We start from the raw sequence: 24,502 nt of genomic DNA, 5'->3' as shown, positions 1-24,502 counted from the left end.
TTTTGGTATAATTGTGGAAGGGACTCTATTCTATATTCTGTTTTCTTTTCTGTAAGCTTCTCCGTTGTGGCTTGTTGTGACACTACACACTCTATATTAATATACAGACACACACACAGCTAGCCGCGCAGTAGCCAGAAGAAAGTGTGTGGTGGAGGAAAAATTGGAAGAGGTTGATGTTCTCTAGGCTCAAGTTAAGAGACAAGAAAATCAGGTTCTAAATTTTAATTCCAATATTCAAGATGTCATTCCGGTAAGTTGGCAATATTTTATGCAAGGTTTAAACCACGGATTTGTGCGCAATTTCTAATAATAATTGAACTTAATTTAATTTCATTGCACGCTTTTCCAAGGAAGAATTTTTTACCCTATTTAGTATTAACTATTAGAATTACGGTACTCAAAAAATGTGTAAATTGCGCAAGAACTGCTGTTTCACATAATAATTTGCAAATTAACAAATTAGGATTTGGAATACAGAGGGAATTCCCATCTATTATTCTATCCTGTATTTTACTGGCCACCATTAGACTTTAGTTTTGGTTTTAGTAGGCTTGCATTTGACTTATATCATTGTATTATGTCCTAGCTTTAGAGGGTTTGGTCAATATCAAATTTCATTTCTTTCATGGAAAACATACAAAATAATGTAAATTGTGGTATTCTTTGTATTTCTATTCATTTTTATTCATTATGCATTAAGTTATTAGATTAGATTATTAAAATTTATTGTTGTAACTTTGTTTAGCCAAAAGTGATTTATTTATTTAAAGTACAAATTATTTTTCAGTTTGATTTTACATCTTTAGTTGTAAAATAAATTCCACTAGACAGATAACAATAAATTTTGCAAATAAAGAATTTAAACAGAACTGACATTTTGACTATTATATTACTGAATTACTATATGAAGGATATAGTGACTATACAAATGAATGTGTAAGAAGTAACATTTTATTATACTACACTGGTTGAAAATGATAATCTTAAAAAGGTGAAATTCTAAGGTCCATTAAATGAACCACTGTTACATTTTCAAAAATGTTTGTTCATCTAAAAAGTTTAGCTAACAGTAAAATATGTTGCAACACTCTCAACCTATCGTTTCATCTCAATTTCCGAAATTTTGCATCCATATCCACTCTATGATAGAGTACTGTTATAAATAGTGTGAAAAAACATTCTTTGATATAACAATTTAACCTTCTCTTGATTTTAGTTAGCTGTTAATAATTCAATCATTTTTGTTAATTATATCTAAAAAGGTTCCATCATCGTTTCATGCGTTTTGTCTTATAAACAGCCAATTAATTCAGCTAAACGCTTTCCTACTCTAGATCTTAAGTTTCTTTATAATTCTGTTAATTAATTTTGAAAAAAATTTATATCATGTTTCTTTATCAGTATACCTACTGTACTCGTAGATTACCATACGATCTGACCAGACCCATATTTCATGTTTCTTTCAGGAGGGTGAATATCATCATATCAATAATCAGGATTGTTTTGTAGATTTAGTAAATAATTATATAAAAATATAATTCTCTTTAGAAAACGGTCTAGTTTATGTTTTCACATATTCATTTAATCAGTTAGGAATACAATTTTAAAGTTGATTATAATTGTTAAATGCTACTAGGCCTATAGGCCATGTTTTGTTGCTGTATCCGATCTGTATCCCTTCTGTTAACCCTCCTGTTATTGAGGAATCATTTTGGCTGTTGGTTTGATTTTTGAAATATAAGAAAACGAAAGAAAACAATACTAATGTTCCGAACCTTGTGGCGTGATTTTGTGAAATTTTGCTGATATTAAAAATGGTATTTTTTTTCACTCCATTTAAGATGACATCAATTGAACTGATGATGTAAATATTAAAACAACATGAAAACATGCCTTAAGAAAAATACTGTCGTCATTTAATGCTTAAATTATTCAACCTCAAAATTCCACTGACATCTGCACGGAACTAAAGTACATATAAATAATAGTCATCCTTGAATAGGCTAGGTGATTGTTTCGTGTGACTTCCTACCCGGAAAATTAGGGCATTAAACCAAATCCATCATGTCCGGCAACTTCTGTGAATACAGGATGTGCCAAATGTACATTTTCACTTTTATCACCTTTTTATTTACAAATTTGTTATTTATTATTCAATTTTTTTTAGAATAAATTTGTTTATTCCATCAATCAACAATGGTTATATTGTCAATTTGATTTATTGTATTGTAATTCCATAAATCCTAAGTTAATATACTGTAAGAGAATCCCTAATACCTTTAGGTTAAGATGAGTGTACACACACAGTATCAACATTCCATTTTTATAACCCTATTTGTCAGAAAATGTCTTTTTTTAAATTTATCTTTTCATATAGATGAATCGTGATTAAGTTTGTGACGTACATTTATTTGAATGTGAATTTGTTTGTTTTTAAGAGTCATTAAAGGTAGCTCGAATTGATTTAAATAACTTACAAATACATGAATTTGATCAGAATTTGATAAGGTACTATACATAGCACAAGATATAACACATTCTTTACTGTCACAGTGTCGATACTAAATACCATTTATGCCCTGGTTTAGGAAATTTTTGAAAGGTGGATTTGGAAGCGGCCGCAGAATGTCAGACGTGCCGAATTGTGAAGATAGTGATAATGAAAATGAAGGAGGGAGTAAAAAGATAGAGGTTCACCCAGACACAGCAAATCCAGATAAGGTATGGGATCGATTAAAAGTCAAGCAAACTTTTAAGACAGTTACTCCAATGGATCCATCAACACCAAAACCTGAAGGTAGGGCTAAAATATTTATGAACGTTCACTTTTTTATTCATCTTGAAAAAATTTTTTTAAGAAGTGTATATTTTCTAAAAAATCCCTTATCTTTATCATCGTAATTTGTTTCTTTTTTTTTGTTATGATACTAGAGCATTACCATGCTTTTCTTATTTTCTAAGGCCAATTTCTCTCCTTTATTAACATTGCAAGCCCCATATTGCTGGCAAATACTTTTTAAGGCCTTCATTGACCGTTTTTTTTGCAGTCTATTAAATTATTATAAATAGTAACAGAGTTTAGAGACGCTGCTCCTACATTTAACTAAATGTAATCAAATTCAATCGTCCTATTTAGAGAATATATTAAGATAAGTACTGGTAATTCATTGCTGTTTTTTTAAAACTATACATCGATGTTATTTAGGATATACACGCTTTGTGTGCATCTCTGACACACACTCGCGCCAGAGTCACATGCCACCTATTCCGCAAGGAGATGTTCTGCTTCATGCGGGAGACTTCACAAATATTGGAATGCCTAAGGAAGTTGTAGCTTTTAATGATTTTTTAGGTAAGGATTTCTTTAATGATTTATCTAAATAGTAATTAATAATTATTAATTTTGTTTAGTGATGATTACAGAAAATATTTTTTTCCACCTTTAATTGAGGTGATACCCCTACTAAGGGGGTACTTTTCCATGACCCAAATGAAATGCAACATATGTTTTTACATATAGTCAATCTCTAAAGCTCTGTCTACACAATCAAACTAGTTTGACAACAAAATTGTCCAAATATGGTAGTAGTACAATATGTTCAAATATGGTACTAGTGATATTTGTGACATCATCCCGTCCATATATGAACACATCATATTTTGTTGTCACATAAAATTTGATATTTTAGACAGAGCTTAATATTCTCAGATGGCATTCCCATTAATGGGACATTTTTGTTGCATCAACATCATTATTATGGCTAATTATCATTTTATCATTAAATCTGTTTTAGTTGTTATGATTACCATCTGTCGCCATGGTAATTATTAATGCCTATCCTTGATTGTTACCAGAATTTTTACTGTTATTTTACAATTCAACATCACATCATCATCCTCTTCATGATTTCATCAAACACTATTTTCCATTTAAACATTAACAATATTGCCTTGAGTTAAAACAATTATAATATTATAATTTTGTATGATGAATATTCATTAATCCTTCACTGTGCCATTATACCATTATCTCAATCATTGGATATCAACAGCTATGCTGGAGTATTGCTCACTGCGGCCTCATATGGTGACTATGGCAAGCTTAATAGTAAATTAGCATTATGTATATTGTACATTCTAGTATCACTAGTAGTACAGTAGTACACATCAATTTTGTATGCAGCATTGAAACATCACATTTTAAAAAGAAAATGCTGGTGTCTAGAATAAAATGATTTACCAATAACATTTGTGACCGCATGTAGTATTTTATTAACGTTTTACAAAAACAAAAAAAAATCATAATTGTATAACAGTTCACTGAAATTTTACTTTTTATTTGGGAATTTAATTTTCAAGGATAAAAGGGTCAAATTATATCCATCATGGTCTCGCATACAGTAGTGAGAGGTCATTAAAGAAATTGATGTATAAAAGAATAATTATGCATATTGTATGTTGAATATGTGGTGATGTGAAAATATTCAGTGGCATTTAAATAAAATGAAATAATTTTTTAAAACTATTATTAATGGCAATGATAGTACATTGACAAGATAAGATCATTTTGGATGTGTTTACTTGATAGACAGATAAGTAAACAAATTCTATTTTTGTATCAATTATTTTCAGGTTCGTTACCGCACAAGCACAAAATAGTGATAGCTGGCAACCATGAGGTAACTTTTGATAAAAAGATGATGGATGAAGGGACTAGTCAGGTTTTTATGGGATTCTCCACTGCCTTACAACAACTAAAGAAAGACGATTACGAAGACATTTCATCACTTCTTACTAATTGCACATATCTTCAGGATACAGAAACAACCGTTTGCGGATTTCGCATTTACGGATCGCCATGGTACGTATTTTCCTTGGTTCTCAAAATAAAATGGCTTTCGCAAATTTTCTGGGGATTTTTTTGAGCGTAAACAATTGATGAGTATTACGGTTCTACTGTCTTAACCGCTCAGTCACTCACATTGGAAGGATTGTATTGAATGCTAGTGTAAAATTTCCTTTTTTTCTATAAATAATAACAGATTAAACAAATTTTGCCAATTGTTTTTAGATCAAATAAAAATTGCTTTAGTTATGGTGTTGTATGAAAGAAATCTAAAATGGTGATAACTGTTACATACAGTAGGAAGTACTGTAAATTAGCTTTGCCTCAAGGAGAGTAATCATGGGGGTTTGCTCTTCCTCTGACATAATTGTAAACATATTTTCGAGTGAAGCTATGCAACATGAACTCTCAGTTGTTTTGCAGTATATGATTGTTCTGTTCAGATCTATAGACTATAAGTATAATTATTTCTTGCTTAATAGCAGCGGATTTATCAACAGCATTGTTTAGCCATTTAGTAAGAGATTTTAGTTCCACTGCTCAATTAATCTCCTATTCTGACGTGGTATTGTAAGAGAATCCATTTTATTTTTAGAGTGTACAGTATTGATAAAATTCATTTTACAATAACATCATCTACTGTTGAATCATATACAATAGCTATCATGTATATATCATGTACAATATTATATCACTATTTTGTCTTCCTTTCTAACTTGTAAATATACAAAACTAATATTTTTATTATTTACTGATGTGGCCGATTTAATATAATGATTTATATTTGAAGATGACAATACAGTTGAACCCATTTTAAAAGGTACCGTATTGTGCGCCTTTGGGACAAATTGTCCCCTTAATAGGTGTTTTCCCCTAAATAGAGGACACCATATACAGTATTGCCCAGGTTCATTAATTTCACTGGAAATTGTCAACTTATAACTGAATTTTATGGTATGATTTTAATTTTTGGCAGTATAATCAAATACAGTATTTACAATATTATATACAGTAATATATTTACATTAAATACTTAAATATTATAATAATATTTCATACTTTCAGTAATAATCCAATTTTTATAATATAACTAAACAAAAATCGAGGTTTATGTAGTACAATATTGATAAATAAAAGCAGCTCTGATTGCAAAATCTGTGTTGTAATTCTGAGTTTATGATAATGAATTTCTGTTGTGTAGAAATTTTATTGGATACATTGGCGAATATCTAATGTGGAATATCAAATTTGCAAATAAACATACGGTATATGAAAGCTAGGCCAAAAATAAGTAAATCATTTCTAATAGGCTATTTAGTTTATTATTTGATGATGACCTGGTCAAAAGTACAAGGTAATAATTTATTTGTCAGACTAAAGATATTAAATAATAAATGGTTAAGTAGAATTTGAATAGGTCATTTCTGAAGATTCAGTCTGAAGATATATATATAATAATTATGAAATTAAGTACTGTATCTACCATACCATATGTTTAGTTGTAAATATGAATGTGGGGGGAATAACCTGTATCTTGCAGCCTAACTGAGTTGCGCACATGTGTGGATGACACTCACACGCAAGAACTTTCTTTACTCTTAAGACTATGGTCGATTGCTGCCACGAAATGGCATTTATTCATCTTTCCTTAACAACTCGGCCACACGCGACTCGTGTCATGTCATTCTTGTATAGTGCTATATGGTATCATTAGGCCTAAAAATATTGTTACAGTGTGTTAATTAATTATCATACCATTTTTATTGTTTATTTGAAATTGCATCACTGTTCATACAGGAGGTCCTACCTATTCACATGATGCATAATTAAACAAAGTCTTTGAGAGTAGTTTTGGTTTAAGCCTTTTATTATAACTTATTTGTCTTTTCTTTATTTTAGGCAACCAGAATTCTATGATTGGGGATTTAATTTACCAAGAGGGCAGGCTTGTCTAGATAAGTGGGAAAAAATTCCTGAAGGAATTGACATTCTGATGACCCATGGTCCGCCACTTGGTAAGTAGAATTTAATTTTTTCTGTAGACATACCATGAAGTTTCAAGGTTTTACGGAATTTACAGTAGGACTGACATGTTTTGGGACTTTAGAATATCATATAATTCATAGTCATACACGCTCGTTCAGGTTCGTGACCAAAGAGGTCGTTTATTCAGTTCCGTGTCAAAGGTCATGTCATTACAATATTATAATCAAGTGTAAATACTTGTCATTCTCCCTTGTTAATTAAAAGTTATCTTCTGAATAAATTTGCACAAGTTATGTTTTAAGTAAATCAACTATTTCAACAAAAACATTTTAACAAAAACATTTCCAGAATGTTTTAAACAATCTTTTCATCATTCCATAAAACATCATTCTGTTAATTCTCCTATCTTATACTTTGACTGTTTCTTTCTTAATTACTTCTTCTACCCGTTTCCTAGATAACATTCTTCAATTAATCTCATTCTTTCTTTTCTAACTCTAATTGACCTTCGCACTGGAGCTGGGGTCCTAGTGGGTGTTTCCGGTACTACCGTAACTTTGTCATTTATTACATTACTTTCTAAATTATCATTATCAAGCAATTGGTCTAACAAATCCTCCAGATTACCGGTCTCGGTTTCTGAAACATCAGCCATTCTAGATCTGATTTGATTTGTATGCCTTTTCCATGTGTATGATCCCACTTTAACAATATATTTTAATGGACCTTTTTTTTCAACTATGGTTCCTGGAGCCCATTTAATTTTGTGACTCCCTTCCTTCCTAAAATCTCTTACATATACTTGATCATTCACAACAAAACTTCTCATTTTCTTATTAGATTTTTCCATCTCTTTATGTAAGTGATCTCTAACTGTTATATTAACATTAGGTCTAAGTAAATCTAATCTTGTTCTCAGCTGTCTCTTTACAAACAATTGAGCAGGTGATTGTTTAGTTACACTGTGTTCAGCGTTTCTGTACGCTAACAGAAATTTACTTAACCTTGTTTGAATTGAACATTTATCATCAATTGCGGCTTTCAAACCTTGTTTCATTGTTTGAACAAATCTCTCGGCCTGACCATTAGTAGCCGGATGACCTGGACATGAATACTTATGAATTATGCCATTTGCTCTCATAAAATCCTTAAATTCTGAAGCCGTAAACTGACTTCCATTATCCGAAACTACTATTTGTGGAAGACCCCATTGACTAAACATTTGTCGAAGTGCTTCAATTGTGTTCGTGGATGTGGTCGAATTCATTATTTTTACTTCTGGCCATTTACTAAATGCATCAACTACAATAAGGAACATTTTTCCTTGAAATGGACCGGCGAAATCAATATGAATTCTTTCCCAACGTTCCCTAGCAGGTACCCAGGGATGCATCGGCACTGTGGCTGGTCTATTTTGAATACGTTGGCAAGGATCGCATGCCTTAGCCAACTGTTCAATTTCAGAATCAATATTCGGAAACCAAATATAAGAGCGAGCAATGCTCTTCATTTTAACAACTCCCAGGTGACCACAATGTAGATCATCCATGACCCTGCTACGGAGCCTTGGAGGGAGTACTACTCTCTCTCCCCACAAAATACAACCTTTTTCTATCGATAATTCATTACGTCTTAAATAATATGGTTCTATGGTTTTATCATCATTTGACACCCAACCATTCATTATTAAGCGTTTCACTTTACTTAGATGTTTATCTCTACTAGTCATTTTACTAATTTCGTCAGCTGTTATAGGCAATGCATTTATCATGTCCATAAAATTAACATTTACATCTATGTTTATGTTTTCCGCTTTATCAATTGGTAACCTGGAGAAACAATCTACGTTAGCATTTGCCTTACTACATCTGAATTCAATATCATAGTTGAACCCGGCTACAAATAATGCCCAACGTTGCATTCTCTCCGCAGCTAACACTGGTAGACCCTTTTTAGGCCCAAATATGGTAACCAAAGGTTTATTATCCGTTATCAGTGTAAATTTTCTTCCATAAATATATGGATAATACTTCTTTAGCGCAAAAATAATTCCCAACGCTTCTCGTTCTATCTGAGGATAATTTTGTTCCGCTTTAGTTAATGCGCGTGAAGCAATTTTGACTGGACGCTCTTGCCCATCGATCATATGGCTAAGTATAGCACTCACCCCATACGGTGAAGCATCCGTCGCAATTTTGACTGGTAAACTTGAGTCAAAATGTACCAAAAAACCTGAGTTAGCCAGTGCTTGCTTTGAATTATCAAAAGCTGTTCGCGCTTCTTCAGTCCACACAAATGATTTACCTTTACATATCATTGCATATAATGGTCTCAATAAGGTAGCTAAATTTGGAATGAATGATTGATAATAATTTATCATGCCCAAATATGATCTCATTTGTCCAACATCTTGTGGAAGTGGAATTTGCATAATTTGATCAACTTTAATGGGACTTTTATGCACCCCATCTTTATCAATTACATGACCCAAATATGTAACAGATTCTTTCATGAAATGACATTTATCACGTTTTAGTTTTACACCTTCCTCTTCCAATCGAATCAAAACTTTTTCCAAATTCTTAAGATGTTCAGCATCATCTTTTCCTGTTATTATTATATCATCCAAATAAACCATGACTTGTTCTAGGCCAATAATAATTTTAAGCATCGCATTTTGCCAAATAGATGGGGCAGAAGCCACACCGTAAACAAGTCGATTTACTTGGTAGAAACCTTTCTCAGTTATTAACGTTAACAGACCCTTTGATGGTTCAGTAAGCTCCATCTGATTATATGCCTGTGTTAAATCTAACGTTGAATATTTCTGTCCCCCTGCCAGTTTTGATAAGATATCGTCTACATTAATATTGGGCGGGGCCACTGGTTTCAAATTTTGATTAATAGTCGTTTTATAATTACCACAAATTCGGATACCCTCTCCTTTCTTTATGGTCACTATTGAACTAGCCCATTCTGTATGCTTAACAGGTGTTAATATTCCCTGTTCGACTAATCGGTCAATTTCGTTGTTAACTGGTTCTTTTAAAGCATAGGGTACACGATGACATTTACTGATAATAGGTGTAGCCCCCTCTCTCATTTCAATATGGGCTTTAGTATGCTTAAGTTGACCTAATTTGCCATTAAACAAACTTTTGTGTTCATTTAGTATTTTGTTTATCTGAGCATCGACATTTACAATGTTAACATAGTGTGGGCTATGTATTAGTTCCGACCAATTTAGTTGAATGTGTTGCAGCCAATCTCTGCCAAATAACAATTGATTGGTTTCTTTTACAACATACATATCTAGTTTCTTACATTGGTTTTTATACTGCACATTTACAGTACATGTACCTAAGGGTTTAACCCGTTCACCTGTAAAACTTTTAAAAAGGATATTGGTCTCTGAAAGAGAAACATTTGATAATTTTGTGTATACGCATTCAGGTACAACAGTGAATGTAGCACCTGTATCAATCTCAAAGTCAAATTTCTGTCCATTTAGTTCAAGATCAACTTTTATTGGGTTAGAAGCATTAGACTCGCTGATCATTGAAGCCATCATTACACTGTCATCACTTTCTTCACTAGTGCTTTCTTCAGCTTGTACTTGATTTTGTTGTTGTTGTCGCTTACTGGTACTCGTATTCTTTCTTGTTCTGCATTGTGATGCAATGTGTCCCTTTTTCTTGCAATTGTTACAGTCTTTCTCTTTAAACCAACAATCTTCCGGCTTGTGTCTGCCTCTTCCACACCTATAACATGGATTCTGTTGCTGCTGATGTGTTTGTTTATGTTTATAATACTTGCCACTACCACTACTTCTGTCATTCGATGCACCTCTATGATTTGTACGATGATGAACTGCATTTACATTACTTGTTCTACTAGTACTGCCCGTTGCCATAGTCTCCGACTGCTTCTGTACTAGCTCAAATGAGTTTGCTATGTTGACTGCTTTTGGTAGAGTCAAATCGTTACCTTTTTGTAACAACACTTTCTTTAACTTTTCTGACGTACATCCATCAATCAGTTGATCTCTGATGTTGTTATCTATTTCTGTGCCAAAATCACACAAGTCAGCCTGTTTTCTTAGTCTAAATATAAAATTTGTTACCGATTCTGCTTCAAATTGGCTTAATTTCCTAAATTTATGTCTCTCAAATGGTGAGTTCACTTGAGGTTCAAAATAAGCATCAAGCTTCTTTATGGCGATTTCATAAGCAGAAGGTCTCGCCTCTCCGTCTTCAAACAACTATTTCGGGCAATGTAAAATAAATTTCTTGCAGGCGTATGCCTCCCGCATGCAATAAAATTGCCTCTCTCTGTGTCGCGTCTGTCACGCCTTTCGCTGTGATGAGAATATGCACGGCCTTTTTCCACTGCCGCCATCTTGCCGCTAAATTAGTTGGATCGTTTCCTACCTCAAATGGTGGAATATTGTCCAATGTGTCTAGCCTAATCATTCTCAGTAACTTGTATATAACTCACGTAATACGCCTATATACTTTGTATACCAATCCTCGTCGCCATTGACATGTTTTGGGACTTTAGAATATCATATAATTCATAGTCATACACGCTCGTTCAGGTTCGTGACCAAAGAGGTCGTTTATTCAGTTCCGTGTCAAAGGTCATGTCATTACAATATTATAATCAAGGAGCTATATTTCCTATACCATCCTGGCTAGTTGAGAATTCTCAACTATTTTATGTTTTTTTCTACCTTTCTGGAAAATGATATAATCCAAATTGTATTAATACTACCAGTAATAAATATTTAGAAACACTTGCATACCTTCACTAATTTTAGTTGTTTGTAGTTTAAGACAATCTTAGTGATATTTAAATGAAAACAATACGATAAAAACTATTGTGTCTGTATTTTACAAGACTATGACTTCCGTATAACGTGCATTGTGGGTACTTCAATTTTTATAGAAAAGCTAGGGAATCCTAATTTAGTAGGCAGCATATGGGGGCGGGGCAACCAAACTTGCTTATCAAATCAAAGCACAGTAAAGCAAAGGATAAAATTAATGTACGATCCAGTTTACCACTGTTCTCGACTATAGTCATTTTGGTATACTTGAGCACAGTGATAAAGAATAGGATAAACTTAACAATATACAACAAATAGCATTAATGTACGATCCAGTTTAACACTGTTCAACTAGCCTATAGTCATTTTGGATACTTGAGAACAGTGATAAAGAATAGGATAAACTTAACATTATACAACAAATAACATTAATGTATGATCCCGTTTAACACTGTTCTCAACTATAGTCATTTCGGTATACTTGAGCACAGTGATAAAGAATAGGATAAACTTAACAATATACAACAAATAACATTAATGTACGATGTAGTTTAACACTGTTCTCAACTATAGTCATTGGTATACTTGAGCACAGTGATAAAGAATAGGATAAACTTAACAATATACAACATATAACATTAATGTACGATCCCGTTTAACACTGTTCTCAACTATAGTCATTTTGGTATACTTGAGCACAGTGATAAAGAATAGGATAAACTTAATAATATACAACAAATAGCATTAATGTACGATCCAGTTTAACACTGTTCTCAACTATAGTCATTTTGGTATAGGCCTACTTGAGCACAGTGATAAAGAATAGGATAAACTTAATAATATACAACAAATAACATTAATGTACGATCCAGTTTAACACTGTTCTCAACTATAGTCATTTTGGTATACTTAAGTACAGTGATAAAGAATAGGATAAACTTAACAATATACAACAAAAAACATTAATGTACGATCCAGTTTAACACTGTTCTCAACTATAGTCATTTTGGTATACTTGAGCACAGTGATAAATAATAGGATAAACTTAATAATATACAACAAATAGCATTAATGTACGATCCCGTTTAACACTGTTCTCGACTATAGTCATTTTGGTATACTTGAGCACAGTGATAAAGAATAGGATAAACTTAATAATATACAACAAATAGCATTAATGTACGATCCCGTTTAACACTGTTCTCGACTATAGTCATTTTGGTATACTTGAGCACAGTGATAAAGAATAGGATAAACTTAATAATATACAACAAATAACATTAATGTATGATCCCGTTTAACACTGTTCTCGACTATAGTCATTTTGGTATACTTGAGCACAGTGATAAAGAATAGGATAAACTTAACAATATACAACAAATAACATTAATGTATGATCCTGTTTAACACTGTTCTCGACTATAGTCATTTTGGTATACTTGAGCACAGTGATAAAGAATAGGATAAACTTAATAATATACAACAAATAGCATTAATGTATGATCCCGTTTAACACTGTTCTCAACTATAGTCATTTTGGTATACTTGAGCACAGTGATAAAGAATAGGATAAACTTAACAATATACAACAAATAACATTAATGTACGATCCCGTTTAACACTGTTCTCAACTATAGTCATTTTGGTATACTTGAGCACAGTGATAAAGAATAGGATAAACTTAATAATATACAACAAATAACATTAATGTACGATCCAGTTTAACACTGTTCTCAACTATAGTCATTTTGGTATACTTGAGCACAGTGATAAAGAATAGGATAAACTTAAAAATATACAACAAAAAACATTAATGTACGATCCAGTTTAACACTGTTCTCAACTATAGTCATTTTGGTATACTTGAGCACAGTGATAAAGAATAGGATAAACTTAACAATATACAACAAATAACATTAATGTACGATCCAGTTTAACACTGTTCTCAACTATAGTAATTTTGGTATATTTGAGCACAGTGATAAAGAATAGGATAAACTTCGAATAAACAGCAAATAACATTAATGTAAGATGCCGTTTAATACTGTTTTAAACTATAGTCATTTGAGTATAATTAATCACAGATAAAGAATAAGATCAACTTTAATACTATTTATTAAATAAAAAAAACTAATTCTATATTAACACATATTATTTACATATACTTTCACTGCTGATTTCTAGTATAAACAGGCCATAGGCCTATACATGGCTGCAGTCGCGTGCTCAAATTTGAGTTGGTGTTTACCGACCGACCGATCGACATAGTGAGCTGTAGAGTCGCGTTTGCACGCAACTAAAAAGTTCACAAAAACCGTAGGACGGGCACAGGGAAGTTTGTTCGAAACTCCAACCCCTCCCCTGGCTATGCGTTTAGATTTTTCATGCCTCCTTTACAAACCAAGATTATTAGAATACTATTAGGAGGATCAAACACAATTCTTGTTGCCAGATTCCATTGACATTACAGGTATGAAGTCTATCAATATACAGTACCGCTTAATACAATACTTGTTGAGGCCATATCCATCTATACATTTTAGTGTTATTCCACTTTAAAAAAGTCGATTTATATCAATACTCATCAACATACGATATAACGATAGAATTTATTGCAACTTGTCCATGTCGTATTCATCTACAAATAAAGTGTCTATTACCGTACTTTTAAAAATCTATTTATATCAATACCTATCAACGTATGTACGTGTGCATATTATATATACAAAAATATATACATCAACATAAATGTCATATCATCTACAGTCATTAGTGTTATTTCACTTTTAATATTAGTAAATCCAAAGGCAAAATACTGAAATAATAACAATGCTGTGGTCTCAATGGAGATACAAAAAAAAGAAGCGAAAAGCTAAATCAAAACGATAAAGTAAAACAGCCAGAAAAGTTAGCAGAGTTTTCGGGCAACACTAGCCCTTCATCAGTGCAAGTGAGGGTACTTGTACAAGATAGTGTTATTTACCGTTTAGTCGATTTATATCAATACACTCATCAACATATGTACGTGCAATTCACGTCTACAATCAATAGTGTTAATTCCTCTTTTAAAAGTCGATTTATATCAATATACTCATCAACATATGTACGTGTCCACGTCATATTCATCTATAAATATTAGTGTTATTTCACTTTTAAAAGTCGATTTATCAATATACTCATCAATAAATGTACTTGTCCACGTCATATTCATTTACAAATCAGTGTTATTTCACTTTTCGAAGTCAATTATATCAATATAGGCCTACGCATCAACATATGTACGTGCAATTCACGTCATATTCATATATGATCAATAGTGTACAACTAATAGTGTTATTTCACTTTAAAAGTCGATTTATATCAATATACTCATCAATAAATGTACTTGTCCACGTCATATTCATCTGCAATCAATAGTGTTATTTCACTTTTAAAAGTCGATTTATATCAATATACTCATCAACATTATGTACCGTACGTGTCCACGTCATATTCATCTACAAATATTAGTGTTATTTCACTTTTAAAAGTCGATTTATATCAATATACTCATCAACATATGTAAATCGTGTCCAAGTCATATTCATCTACAAATATTAGTGTTAATTTGACTTTTAAAAGTCGATTTATATCAATATACTAATCAATATATGTACGTGTCCACGTCATATTCATCTACAAATATTAGTGTTATTTCACTTTTCAAAGTCGATTTATATAAATATACTACTCATCAACATTATGTACGTGCAATTCACGTCATATTTATCTACAATCATTTGTGTTAATTCCACTTTTAAAAGTCAATTTATATCAATTACTTATGAACATATGTACGTGTCCGCGTCATTCATCTACAAATATTATAGTGTTATTATGTTTTTCATATTATCACTGTGCTCAAGTATATGAAAATGACTATAGTTGAGAACAGTGTTAAACAGAATCGTGTACATTAATGTTATTTGTTGTATATTGTGCTCAAGTATACCAAAATGACTATAGTTGAGAACAGTGGTAAACGGGATCGTACATTAATGTTTTTTGTTGTATATTGTTAAGTTTATCCTATTCTTTATCACTGTGCTCAAGTTATACCAAAATGACTATAGTTGAGAACAGTGGTAAACGGGATCGTACATTAATGTTATTTGTTGTATATTATTAAGTTTATCCTATTCTTTATCACTGTGCTCAAGTATACCAAAATGACTATAGTTGAGAACAGTGTTAAACGGGATCGTACATTAATGTTTTTTGTTGTATATTGTTAAGTTTATCCTATTCTTTATCACTGTGCTCAAGTATACCAAAATGACTATAGTTGAGAACAGTGTTAAACGGGATCGTACATTAATGTACGTTTTTTGTTGTATATTGTTAAGTTTATCCTATTCTTTATCACTGTTCTCAAGTATACCAAAATGACTATAGTTGAGAACAGTGTTAAACTGGATCGTACATTAATGTTTTTTGTTGTATATTGTTAAGTTTATCCTATTCTTTATCACTGTTCTCAAGTATACCAAAATAACTATAGTTGAGAACAGTGTTAAACTGGATCGTACATTAATGTTTTTTGTTGTATATTTTTAAGTTTATCCTATTCTTTATCACTGTGCTCAAGTATACCAAAATGACTATAGTTGAGAACAGTGTTAAACTGGATCGTACATTAATGTTTTTTGTTGTATATTTTTAAGTTTATCCTATTCTTTATCACTGTGCTCAAGTATACCAAAATGACTATAGTTGAGAACAGTGGTAAACTGGATCGTACATTAATGTTATTTGTTGTATATTATTAAGTTTATCCTATTCTTTATCACTGTGCTCAAGTATACCAAAATGACTATAGTTGAGAACAGTGTTAAACGGGATCGTACATTAATGTTTTTTGTTGTATATTGTTAAGTTTATCCTATTCTTTATCACTGTTCTCAAGTATACCAAAATGACTATAGTTGAGAACAGTGTTAAACTGGATCGTACATTAATGTTTTTTGTTGTATATTGTTAAGTTTATCCTATTCTTTATCACTGTTCTCAAGTATACCAAAATAACTTTAGTTGAGAACAGTGTTAAACTGGATCGTACATTAATGTTTTTTGTTGTATATTTTTAAGTTTATCCTATTCTTTATCACTGTGCTCAAGTATACCAAAATGACTATAGTTGAGAACAGTGTTAAACTGGATCGTACATTAATGTTTTTTGTTGTATATTGTTAAGTTTATCCTATTCTTTATCACTGTTCTCAAGTATACCAAAATAACTATAGTTGAGAACAGTGTTAAACTGGATCGTACATTAATGTTTTTTGTTGTATATTATTAAGTTTATCCTATTCTTTATCACTGTGCTCAAGTATACCAAAATGACTATAGTTGAGAACAGTGTTAAACGGGATCGTACATTAATGTTTTTTGTTGTATATTGTTAAGTTTATCCTATTCTTTATCACTGTTCTCAAGTATACCAAAATGACTATAGTTGAGAACAGTGTTAAACTGGATCGTACATTAATGTTTTTTGTTGTATATTGTTAAGTTTATCCTATTCTTTATCACTGTTCTCAAGTATACCAAAATAACTTTAGTTGAGAACAGTGTTAAACTGGATCGTACATTAATGTTATTTGTTGTATATTATTAAGTTTATCCTATTCTTTATCACTGTGCTCAAGTATACCAAAATGACTATAGTTGAGAACAGTGTTAAACGGGATCGTACATTAATGTTTTTTGTTGTATATTGTTAAGTTTATCATATTCTTTATCACTGTTCTCAAGTATACCAAAATGACTATAGTTGAGAACAGTGTTAAACTGGATCGTACATTAATGTTTTTTGTTGTATATTGCTAAGTTTATCCTATTCTTTATCACTGTGCTCAAGTATACCAAAATGACTATAGTTTAGAACAGTGTTAAACGGGATCGTACATTGATGTTTTTTGTTGTATATTGTTAAGTTTATCCTATTCTTTATAACTGTTCTCAAGTATACCAAAATGACTATAGTTGAGAACAGTGTTAAACTGGATCGTACATTAATGTTTTTTGTTGTATATTGTTAAGTTTATCCTATTCTTTATCACTGTGCTCAAGTATACCAAAATGACTATAGTTGAGAACAGTGTTAAGCGGGATCGTACATTGTTGTTGTATATTGTTAAGTTTATCATATTCTTTATCACTGTTCTCAAGTATACCAAAATGACTATAGTTGAGAACAGTGTTAAACTGGATCGTACATTAATGTTTTTTGTTGTATATTGCTAAGTTTATCCTATTCTTTATCACTGTGCTCAAGTATACCAAAATGACTATAGTTTAGAACAGTGTTAAACGGGATCGTACATTGATGTTTTTTGTTGTATATTGTTAAGTTTATCCTATTCTTTATAACTGTTCTCAAGTATACCAAAATGACTATAGTTGAGAACAGTGTTAAACTGGATCGTACATTAATGTTTTTTGTTGTATATTGTTAAGTTTATCCTATTCTTTATCACTGTGCTCAAGTATACCAAAATGACTATAGTTGAGAACAGTGTTAAGCGGGATCGTACATTGTTGTTGTATATTGTTAAGTTTATCCTATTCTTTATCACTGTGCTCAAGTATACCAAAATGACTATAGTTGAGAACAGTGTTAAACGGGATCGTACATTAATGTTATTTGTTGTATATTGTTAAGTTTATCCTATTCTTTATCAATGTGCTCAAGTATACCAAAATGACTATAGTTTAGAACAGTGTTAAACTACATCGTACATTAATGTTATTTGTTGTATATTGTTAAGTGTATTCTTTATTCTTATTAATTGTACTAAATTATTAAAAGAAACAGTAGTAAGCATAACATTTCCCCACTCCTACATTAGCATGGTAGGACATTGTAATGGTCGCAGGTGGCTCAACTTTATTACTGCAATGGGATGGACATGGTCCTACTACCACCTTACCATCCAATAGGATTCCAGTAAATTTCCTTTACTACCAATCATAATTCAGTAATTAAATTACCCCTTAAGTTAACAAGGAAATCAGCCTATCCCATTATACCGGTAGGCTTCGTCGTTACAGGCGTACTCATAGTTGCCATTTCTGGCATTATTATGCTTTTTGGCATTATTTGGAGGCCCACGGCATCTGGCATAATGCCGCGGCATTATTTAGCCGTTTTTAGCATAATCTGGCATAATTTTGTGTTTTTTGAACAACCAAAAAAATAATATACCACAGAACAAAAATCACCTTACACAATATCATATCGTACAAAACAGATCTGTTCGGGTTTTCCGTACAATAGTTCTTCCATCCTTTCGTTTCGGACTTAATCGACTCTTCGGATAGGAAGGCTGCTCGAAAACTACCGTGTGTGCGATATAGGCAGCACAACAAATCCGAAGAGGCTAGCTATTGGCCAATTATGTTGCTCTATTTCAGAGACCATGCAGGTTATTGGATCCCCAGATATAGAGACAATTGAACGAAAACATTATGAAAGGGGTTTTGTTTTTTCAGTTCATAATTATAAGCGGCCACACCTCTACCCCAACCCTTAAAATGGCAATTTCCGGTAACTAGAAGCTCTAATTTTAAAAAGAATTTCTTCTAGAGAATTTGTTTTCCATATTTCAAATTATGTTCCATTTGCATCTTCGTAGCAACCCTATATTTCCAAATGTTCTTCACCTCTCAGTGACCATGATGGGGCGAGGTCCTAGGGACTCTTATACATTGTTATTTAAAATTAAGTGCAATTTCCGGCCATCTAGCAGCTCTATTTTTCCAATTTGTTTTACCTCAGCCCCAACCATGGTGGGGCTGAGGTCCTGGAAACACTTAATATATATTTTTATTTCCTATTTTAAAATATAATTGGCACTTTCAAAACTATCATGGGCTAAGATCCTGGAGGTACTCTAATAAATATATTTTTATTTAATATTTGAAATTAAGTGCCATTTCCGGCCATTGAGCAGCTCTATATTTTTCAAATGTTCTTACCTCAGCCCCAACCATGGTGGGGTTGAGGTCCTGGAGACACAATTGATATATATTTTGATTTCCTATTTTAAATTATAATTGCCATTTTCGAATTATGGTGGGCTAAGATCCTTTCAGATTTGAAATTAAGTGCAAAGATCCCGGCCATCGAGCAGCTCTCATATTTCGAGTCGGGTTGGTGAACATCAGTCCAAAATACGCAGAATTTTTTCCAAAATACGTCAATGTTGAGGGCGCTATACTAATCCAAAATACGCGAGTCTTTCCAAAATACGTCGACTTGAGGGCGCTATTCATTTTCCAAAATACGTGAATTGTCCAAAATACGTCAAATTGAGGGCGCTATTTATTTCCAAAATACGCGATTTGTCCAAAATACGTCAATTTGCAATTTGGGACCGCTAGTAATTTTCAAAAATACGTCAACTTGAGGGCGGCAAACTTTTTTTCCAAAATACGAGAGCCTTTCCAAATGTATCATATTGAGAGTGTAAGGTAAAATTACAGTTTAATGTATTCAAAAAAAGTTTCTTGGAATAAAACAAACAAGTACATTTTAGTTATAAATGAAAGTATTAGAAGGCAGAATTTTTTGTAAATAAAATGTCGTAGAGTAGCCAATTATTATTTTTCAATGTAATCATTTATTACTGAAAAACAACAAATATGTGCCAACATCAGTCAATAGACAGTGCCTATAATATACGTTAATAATGTCTGAACGATGTACGGCATAAACCGGCTACAAAACCAGCATGTACGTATATAGTATTTAAGTATAGTCATAGGTATGTGTTATATATTTGGTGATCTACAAAATCAATATTTTTCCCGAGCTCGACAGACAAACATCGCTTTCAATTTAATGTACAGTACTTATGGTCTAATAAGTTACCTAATCTGAAATCTAACATAATAATTATTTCATATAATATATAATAATAAAAAGCATATGGTATTGTGATTAAAATAATATCAATAATTAATTGGTTAGAAGAAGTAAAGGAGTTATTTAAATTGCGTATTTTGGAAAATGAATAGCGCTCTCAAGTTGACGTATTTTGGAAAATTACAAGCGGTTCCAAATTGACGTATTTTGGACAAATTGCGTATTTTGGAAAATGACTAGCGCCCTCAACTTGACGTATTTTGGACAATTCGCGTATTTTGGAAAATGAATAGCGCCCCCAAGTCGACGTATTTTGGAAAGACTCGCGTATTTTGGATTAGTATAGCGCCCTCAACTTGACGTATTTTGGAAAAAATTCTGCGTATTTTGGACTGAATTTCACCAACCCTATTGCATATTTCAGCTCAAAAATTATAAATTTCCATGGCTGTAACAGGTTTTTTTTTTTTGGATGGGGGGAGGGGGTGGGGGTTGGTGTTGGTGTCATTTGCAATTACCATTTTCGCACCCCAGATATTGAGAATTATTAGTTATTACTCACAAAACTAAAAATATAAATTTTGTAGGACATGGGGATACAATTTTAGGCCCTATTTTGTGTCAGTTGGGGTTTTACAAACGTTTATTAGACATACAACCGTTGGTGGCGCTGTTTAGGGCCACATTTTGGGGATCTGGCATTATTTTTCCCAATCTGGCATTATTTGAGACAGGATACGGCATAATTTAAATTTTATCGCTGGCAACGCTGGGCGTACTGCGGTAATAGTTGAGAATTCTCAACTAGCCAATTTGGTATATTTTATATACCTGAATCAAGTGTAAATCATTAGAAAGGCTCCAAACCACAAAATAGTTCGCTGTATGTTTTAAACAACATTTTTTTGTAGGGCCTATGTGGAATAGATGCATTTATTATTATAGATGTAAATATGTAATATTGGATTATTGAAATCAATTAAAATTTTTTCTTTTGAGGGCATGGTGACGTAACAAGTGGGAATAACCGTACAGGCTGTGTTGAGCTTTTAAATACTGTACAAAAAAGAATAAAACCAAAATACCACGTATTCGGCCATATCCATGAATCATACGGAATGACAACCGATGGTGTAACAACATATATTAATGCATGTACATGTACGTTGAGGTACGCACCAGTAAACGCACCGATTGTGTTTGATCTGCCAACACCAGAATCGGATGTCGTGACTGAAGAAACGCAGACATAAAACTGTCACTTTTAAGGACCAAATGACTTTTATGGTTACAAGGACCAAATAGAACAGTCTTCTTCAACGTTTATCCAATTTCACAGACCTTGAATACTAGGCTGAATAATAATTTCGTGATTATTTTGCTCAATAATCAATCTATGTAATTTTAAGAGAATTTGTTTTTTCTTCACTGAATCTCTTTTTAATTTAAAATGGAAAGAAATCTTTGTTGTAGCAGTTTGTAAAAAGACTTTTAACTTTCAAGTATGCTTCTACTTGCAAAAGTCATAGAGCTTTTAAGTTATGCAGTTCAACTTGGAAGAAATAGTTTTTGAGCCATTTTGCTTAATTTGGAACAAAGAAAATCTTATGCTATCCAGTTTTTTTTGGAAGAAATTCTGCATAGCTTTTGAGCCGCCTTGTTGAACTTGGAAAAAATCAAATCATAAGCTAAAGTTTCATTTGGAAGTACCGTACTACTGTATAACTTTTCAGCTTCCAGTATTACTTCAAAGAAGTACTTTACTGCTTTTGAGCTATCCTGGTTAACTTAACTGGAAATCAAATCTTTAGCTAAAGTTCAAATTGAAAGTACCATTGTATAACTTTTCAGCTTTCCACTTTATTGAAGAATTTACTTTTGAGTTACCTTGTTCTAATTTGAAAAAAGTTCAAATTCAACATGAAAGAAAAGCCAGTTTAAACTATCAAGGAACTTGGAAGTATTGTTGTTTCTTCTATACAATAACTTCTCCATTGTTAACAAGATTTAACATCTGTGAAAAAAAGATATTACTGGTATATGTAATGTTTTATGCAGAAATTCTTATGAAATAGTTTTGAAATTTACTGTTGTATCTAAAGTGCAATACATGTACTGTACCTCTAGTATTCAGACTTTACTTTCAGATTCAGTGTTATCTACATTCATGTGAACATAAGTATTCAGCAAATTGTTTTTATTTATTGCAATACCGCTGGAAATATAGGTGCTTGTATACAGCATATTTATTTTAAAATATGTGGATGTTTGATGATATTCTACATGTTGAGTATGTTGTAGATCATGTTTAAATCGAATCATATGTGTAAACATTTAACTCACAGTGGAAGTTCCATCTTTAACCAGTGCCATTTTAGTTGATTGAACTAGAGATTCTTTTTGAGGACTGGAAGATCTTGCAGTCATTGTGATGGAAACCCTGTTTGTTGAGAGGTTCAGTAGGTGTAGTAGAAATACAGTATATACTGTTTAAGCATTATTTAACAGTTAAAATAGAAAATGCCATTCTAATAAATTTCTTTAATAAAATGATTCCATATACCATATTGGTGAACTATGAATACATTAGAATGTAGAAAATGTGATTTCCAAATACCAGTAAATTCCATTTTGTTTAATACTCTAGTAGCTAGATTAACTTTCGTATGCACTTTGAGGTCCAGAGAATTTGACTTCAGAAATTGGTTTAGGGTGGTCAAACAATCATATTTGGCTTGGTTACACATTTTGAAAATGTGGCGAAAGGTCAAAAGGTCAAGGTGAAAGGTCATAAGACCAAACACAAATATGTCCTTAAATCTCAACAACCACTGGTCACAACGAGGTAATTTTGGTCTTAAATTAATCAGAAGGTATACATTTATATTCAGTCTAATGGGACATTTTATTAAAAAATGACCGGAAATGCCATTTATGACCTTTGACCCACAACCCAGGGCATGTATGTATCTCCGTAACTACTGGTCGTAGACACTTGATTTTTGTTTTAAATTGTTCGAAATATATGTTTTGTTATTTGTTACACATTTTGAAAAATGTTACAAAAGGTCAAAGGGTCAAGGTCAAGGGTTATTTGAACAAATAAAAAAAGGTACTTGTATCTCGGCAACCACTGGTTGCAGCACGTCAATGTTGGTCTCAAAATGTTCAGAAGGCATGCATTTCTATTCCATCTAATGGGGCATTTTAGTCAAAAATGATCAGAAATGCCATTTCTGACCTTTGACCCACATACCAGGGCATCTTCATATCTCTGTAAGTACAGGTCGTAGAAACTTAAATTTGGTATCAAATTGTTCAAAATATACATATTTACATTCAATGTAATAGAAAATGTGGTTAAAAGATGAACAGAAATACTATTACCAATGTTTCAAACAAAAAACATATCTACACAACTTATCCTTAGACAGTAATGTTATGCAATAACTGATACTTTAAATTGTTTTAATTTCAAGTACTAGTTATTGCTGTCCCCGAGGACATTTTGATAGAAACGTTAAGCTCAGCAGTTCTTTTCAGAATGCTAGAAGTAACTTGCCATATGTATCCAATTAAACGCCCCAGGCATTTATTGTTCAAAAGGGTTTTTAGGGGGAAAGGAGGCATCTTTATTTGGGGTATAATATGGTAACATGTATAATCAAATAAATACCACCTAGATGTAAAAAAATACTGCACAATTAATATCAAAAAGTGATAAAATTATGTCAAAATGCTTGGTAAATTGTAGATTATGGTAGTTAATGAAATGTGTTGACGTGATACAATTATTGTGTAAATGCATGTGGCGGGGCGTTTATTCCACGTGGTGTTCTATTGGAGGGAATGGTGGTGTTTATTTGAAGGAATACTCTAATTTTAATAATTGTATTTCGTTTCTCAACTGATAAAAGGTACTTTACATGAT

At 32.1% G+C, this 24,502-nt stretch overlaps 1 protein-coding gene across 1 annotated transcript; it reads left to right on the top strand.

Annotated features, from left to right (window-relative positions):
- The first annotated feature begins 88 nt into the window (after positions 1 to 88).
- On the top strand, positions 89 to 23,029 carry LOC140040124 (metallophosphoesterase MPPED2-like). Its single transcript, XM_072085809.1, has 6 exons — positions 89 to 253; positions 2,592 to 2,800; positions 3,209 to 3,355; positions 4,636 to 4,864; positions 6,749 to 6,864; positions 21,571 to 23,029. Exons 1-6 carry the CDS (start codon positions 243 to 245, stop codon positions 21,822 to 21,824), a joined length of 966 nt encoding a protein of 321 aa, XP_071941910.1. The 5' UTR covers positions 89 to 242; the 3' UTR covers positions 21,825 to 23,029.
- Positions 23,030 to 24,502: the final 1,473 nt, after the last annotated feature.

Source organism: Antedon mediterranea, chromosome 2 (genome assembly GCF_964355755.1).
Source record: "Antedon mediterranea chromosome 2, ecAntMedi1.1, whole genome shotgun sequence".
Classification (NCBI taxonomy): Eukaryota; Metazoa; Echinodermata; class Crinoidea; order Comatulida; family Antedonidae; genus Antedon; species Antedon mediterranea.
Note: the sequence above shows the minus strand (reverse complement) of the source record. Positions and strands in the feature narration are given on the sequence as shown.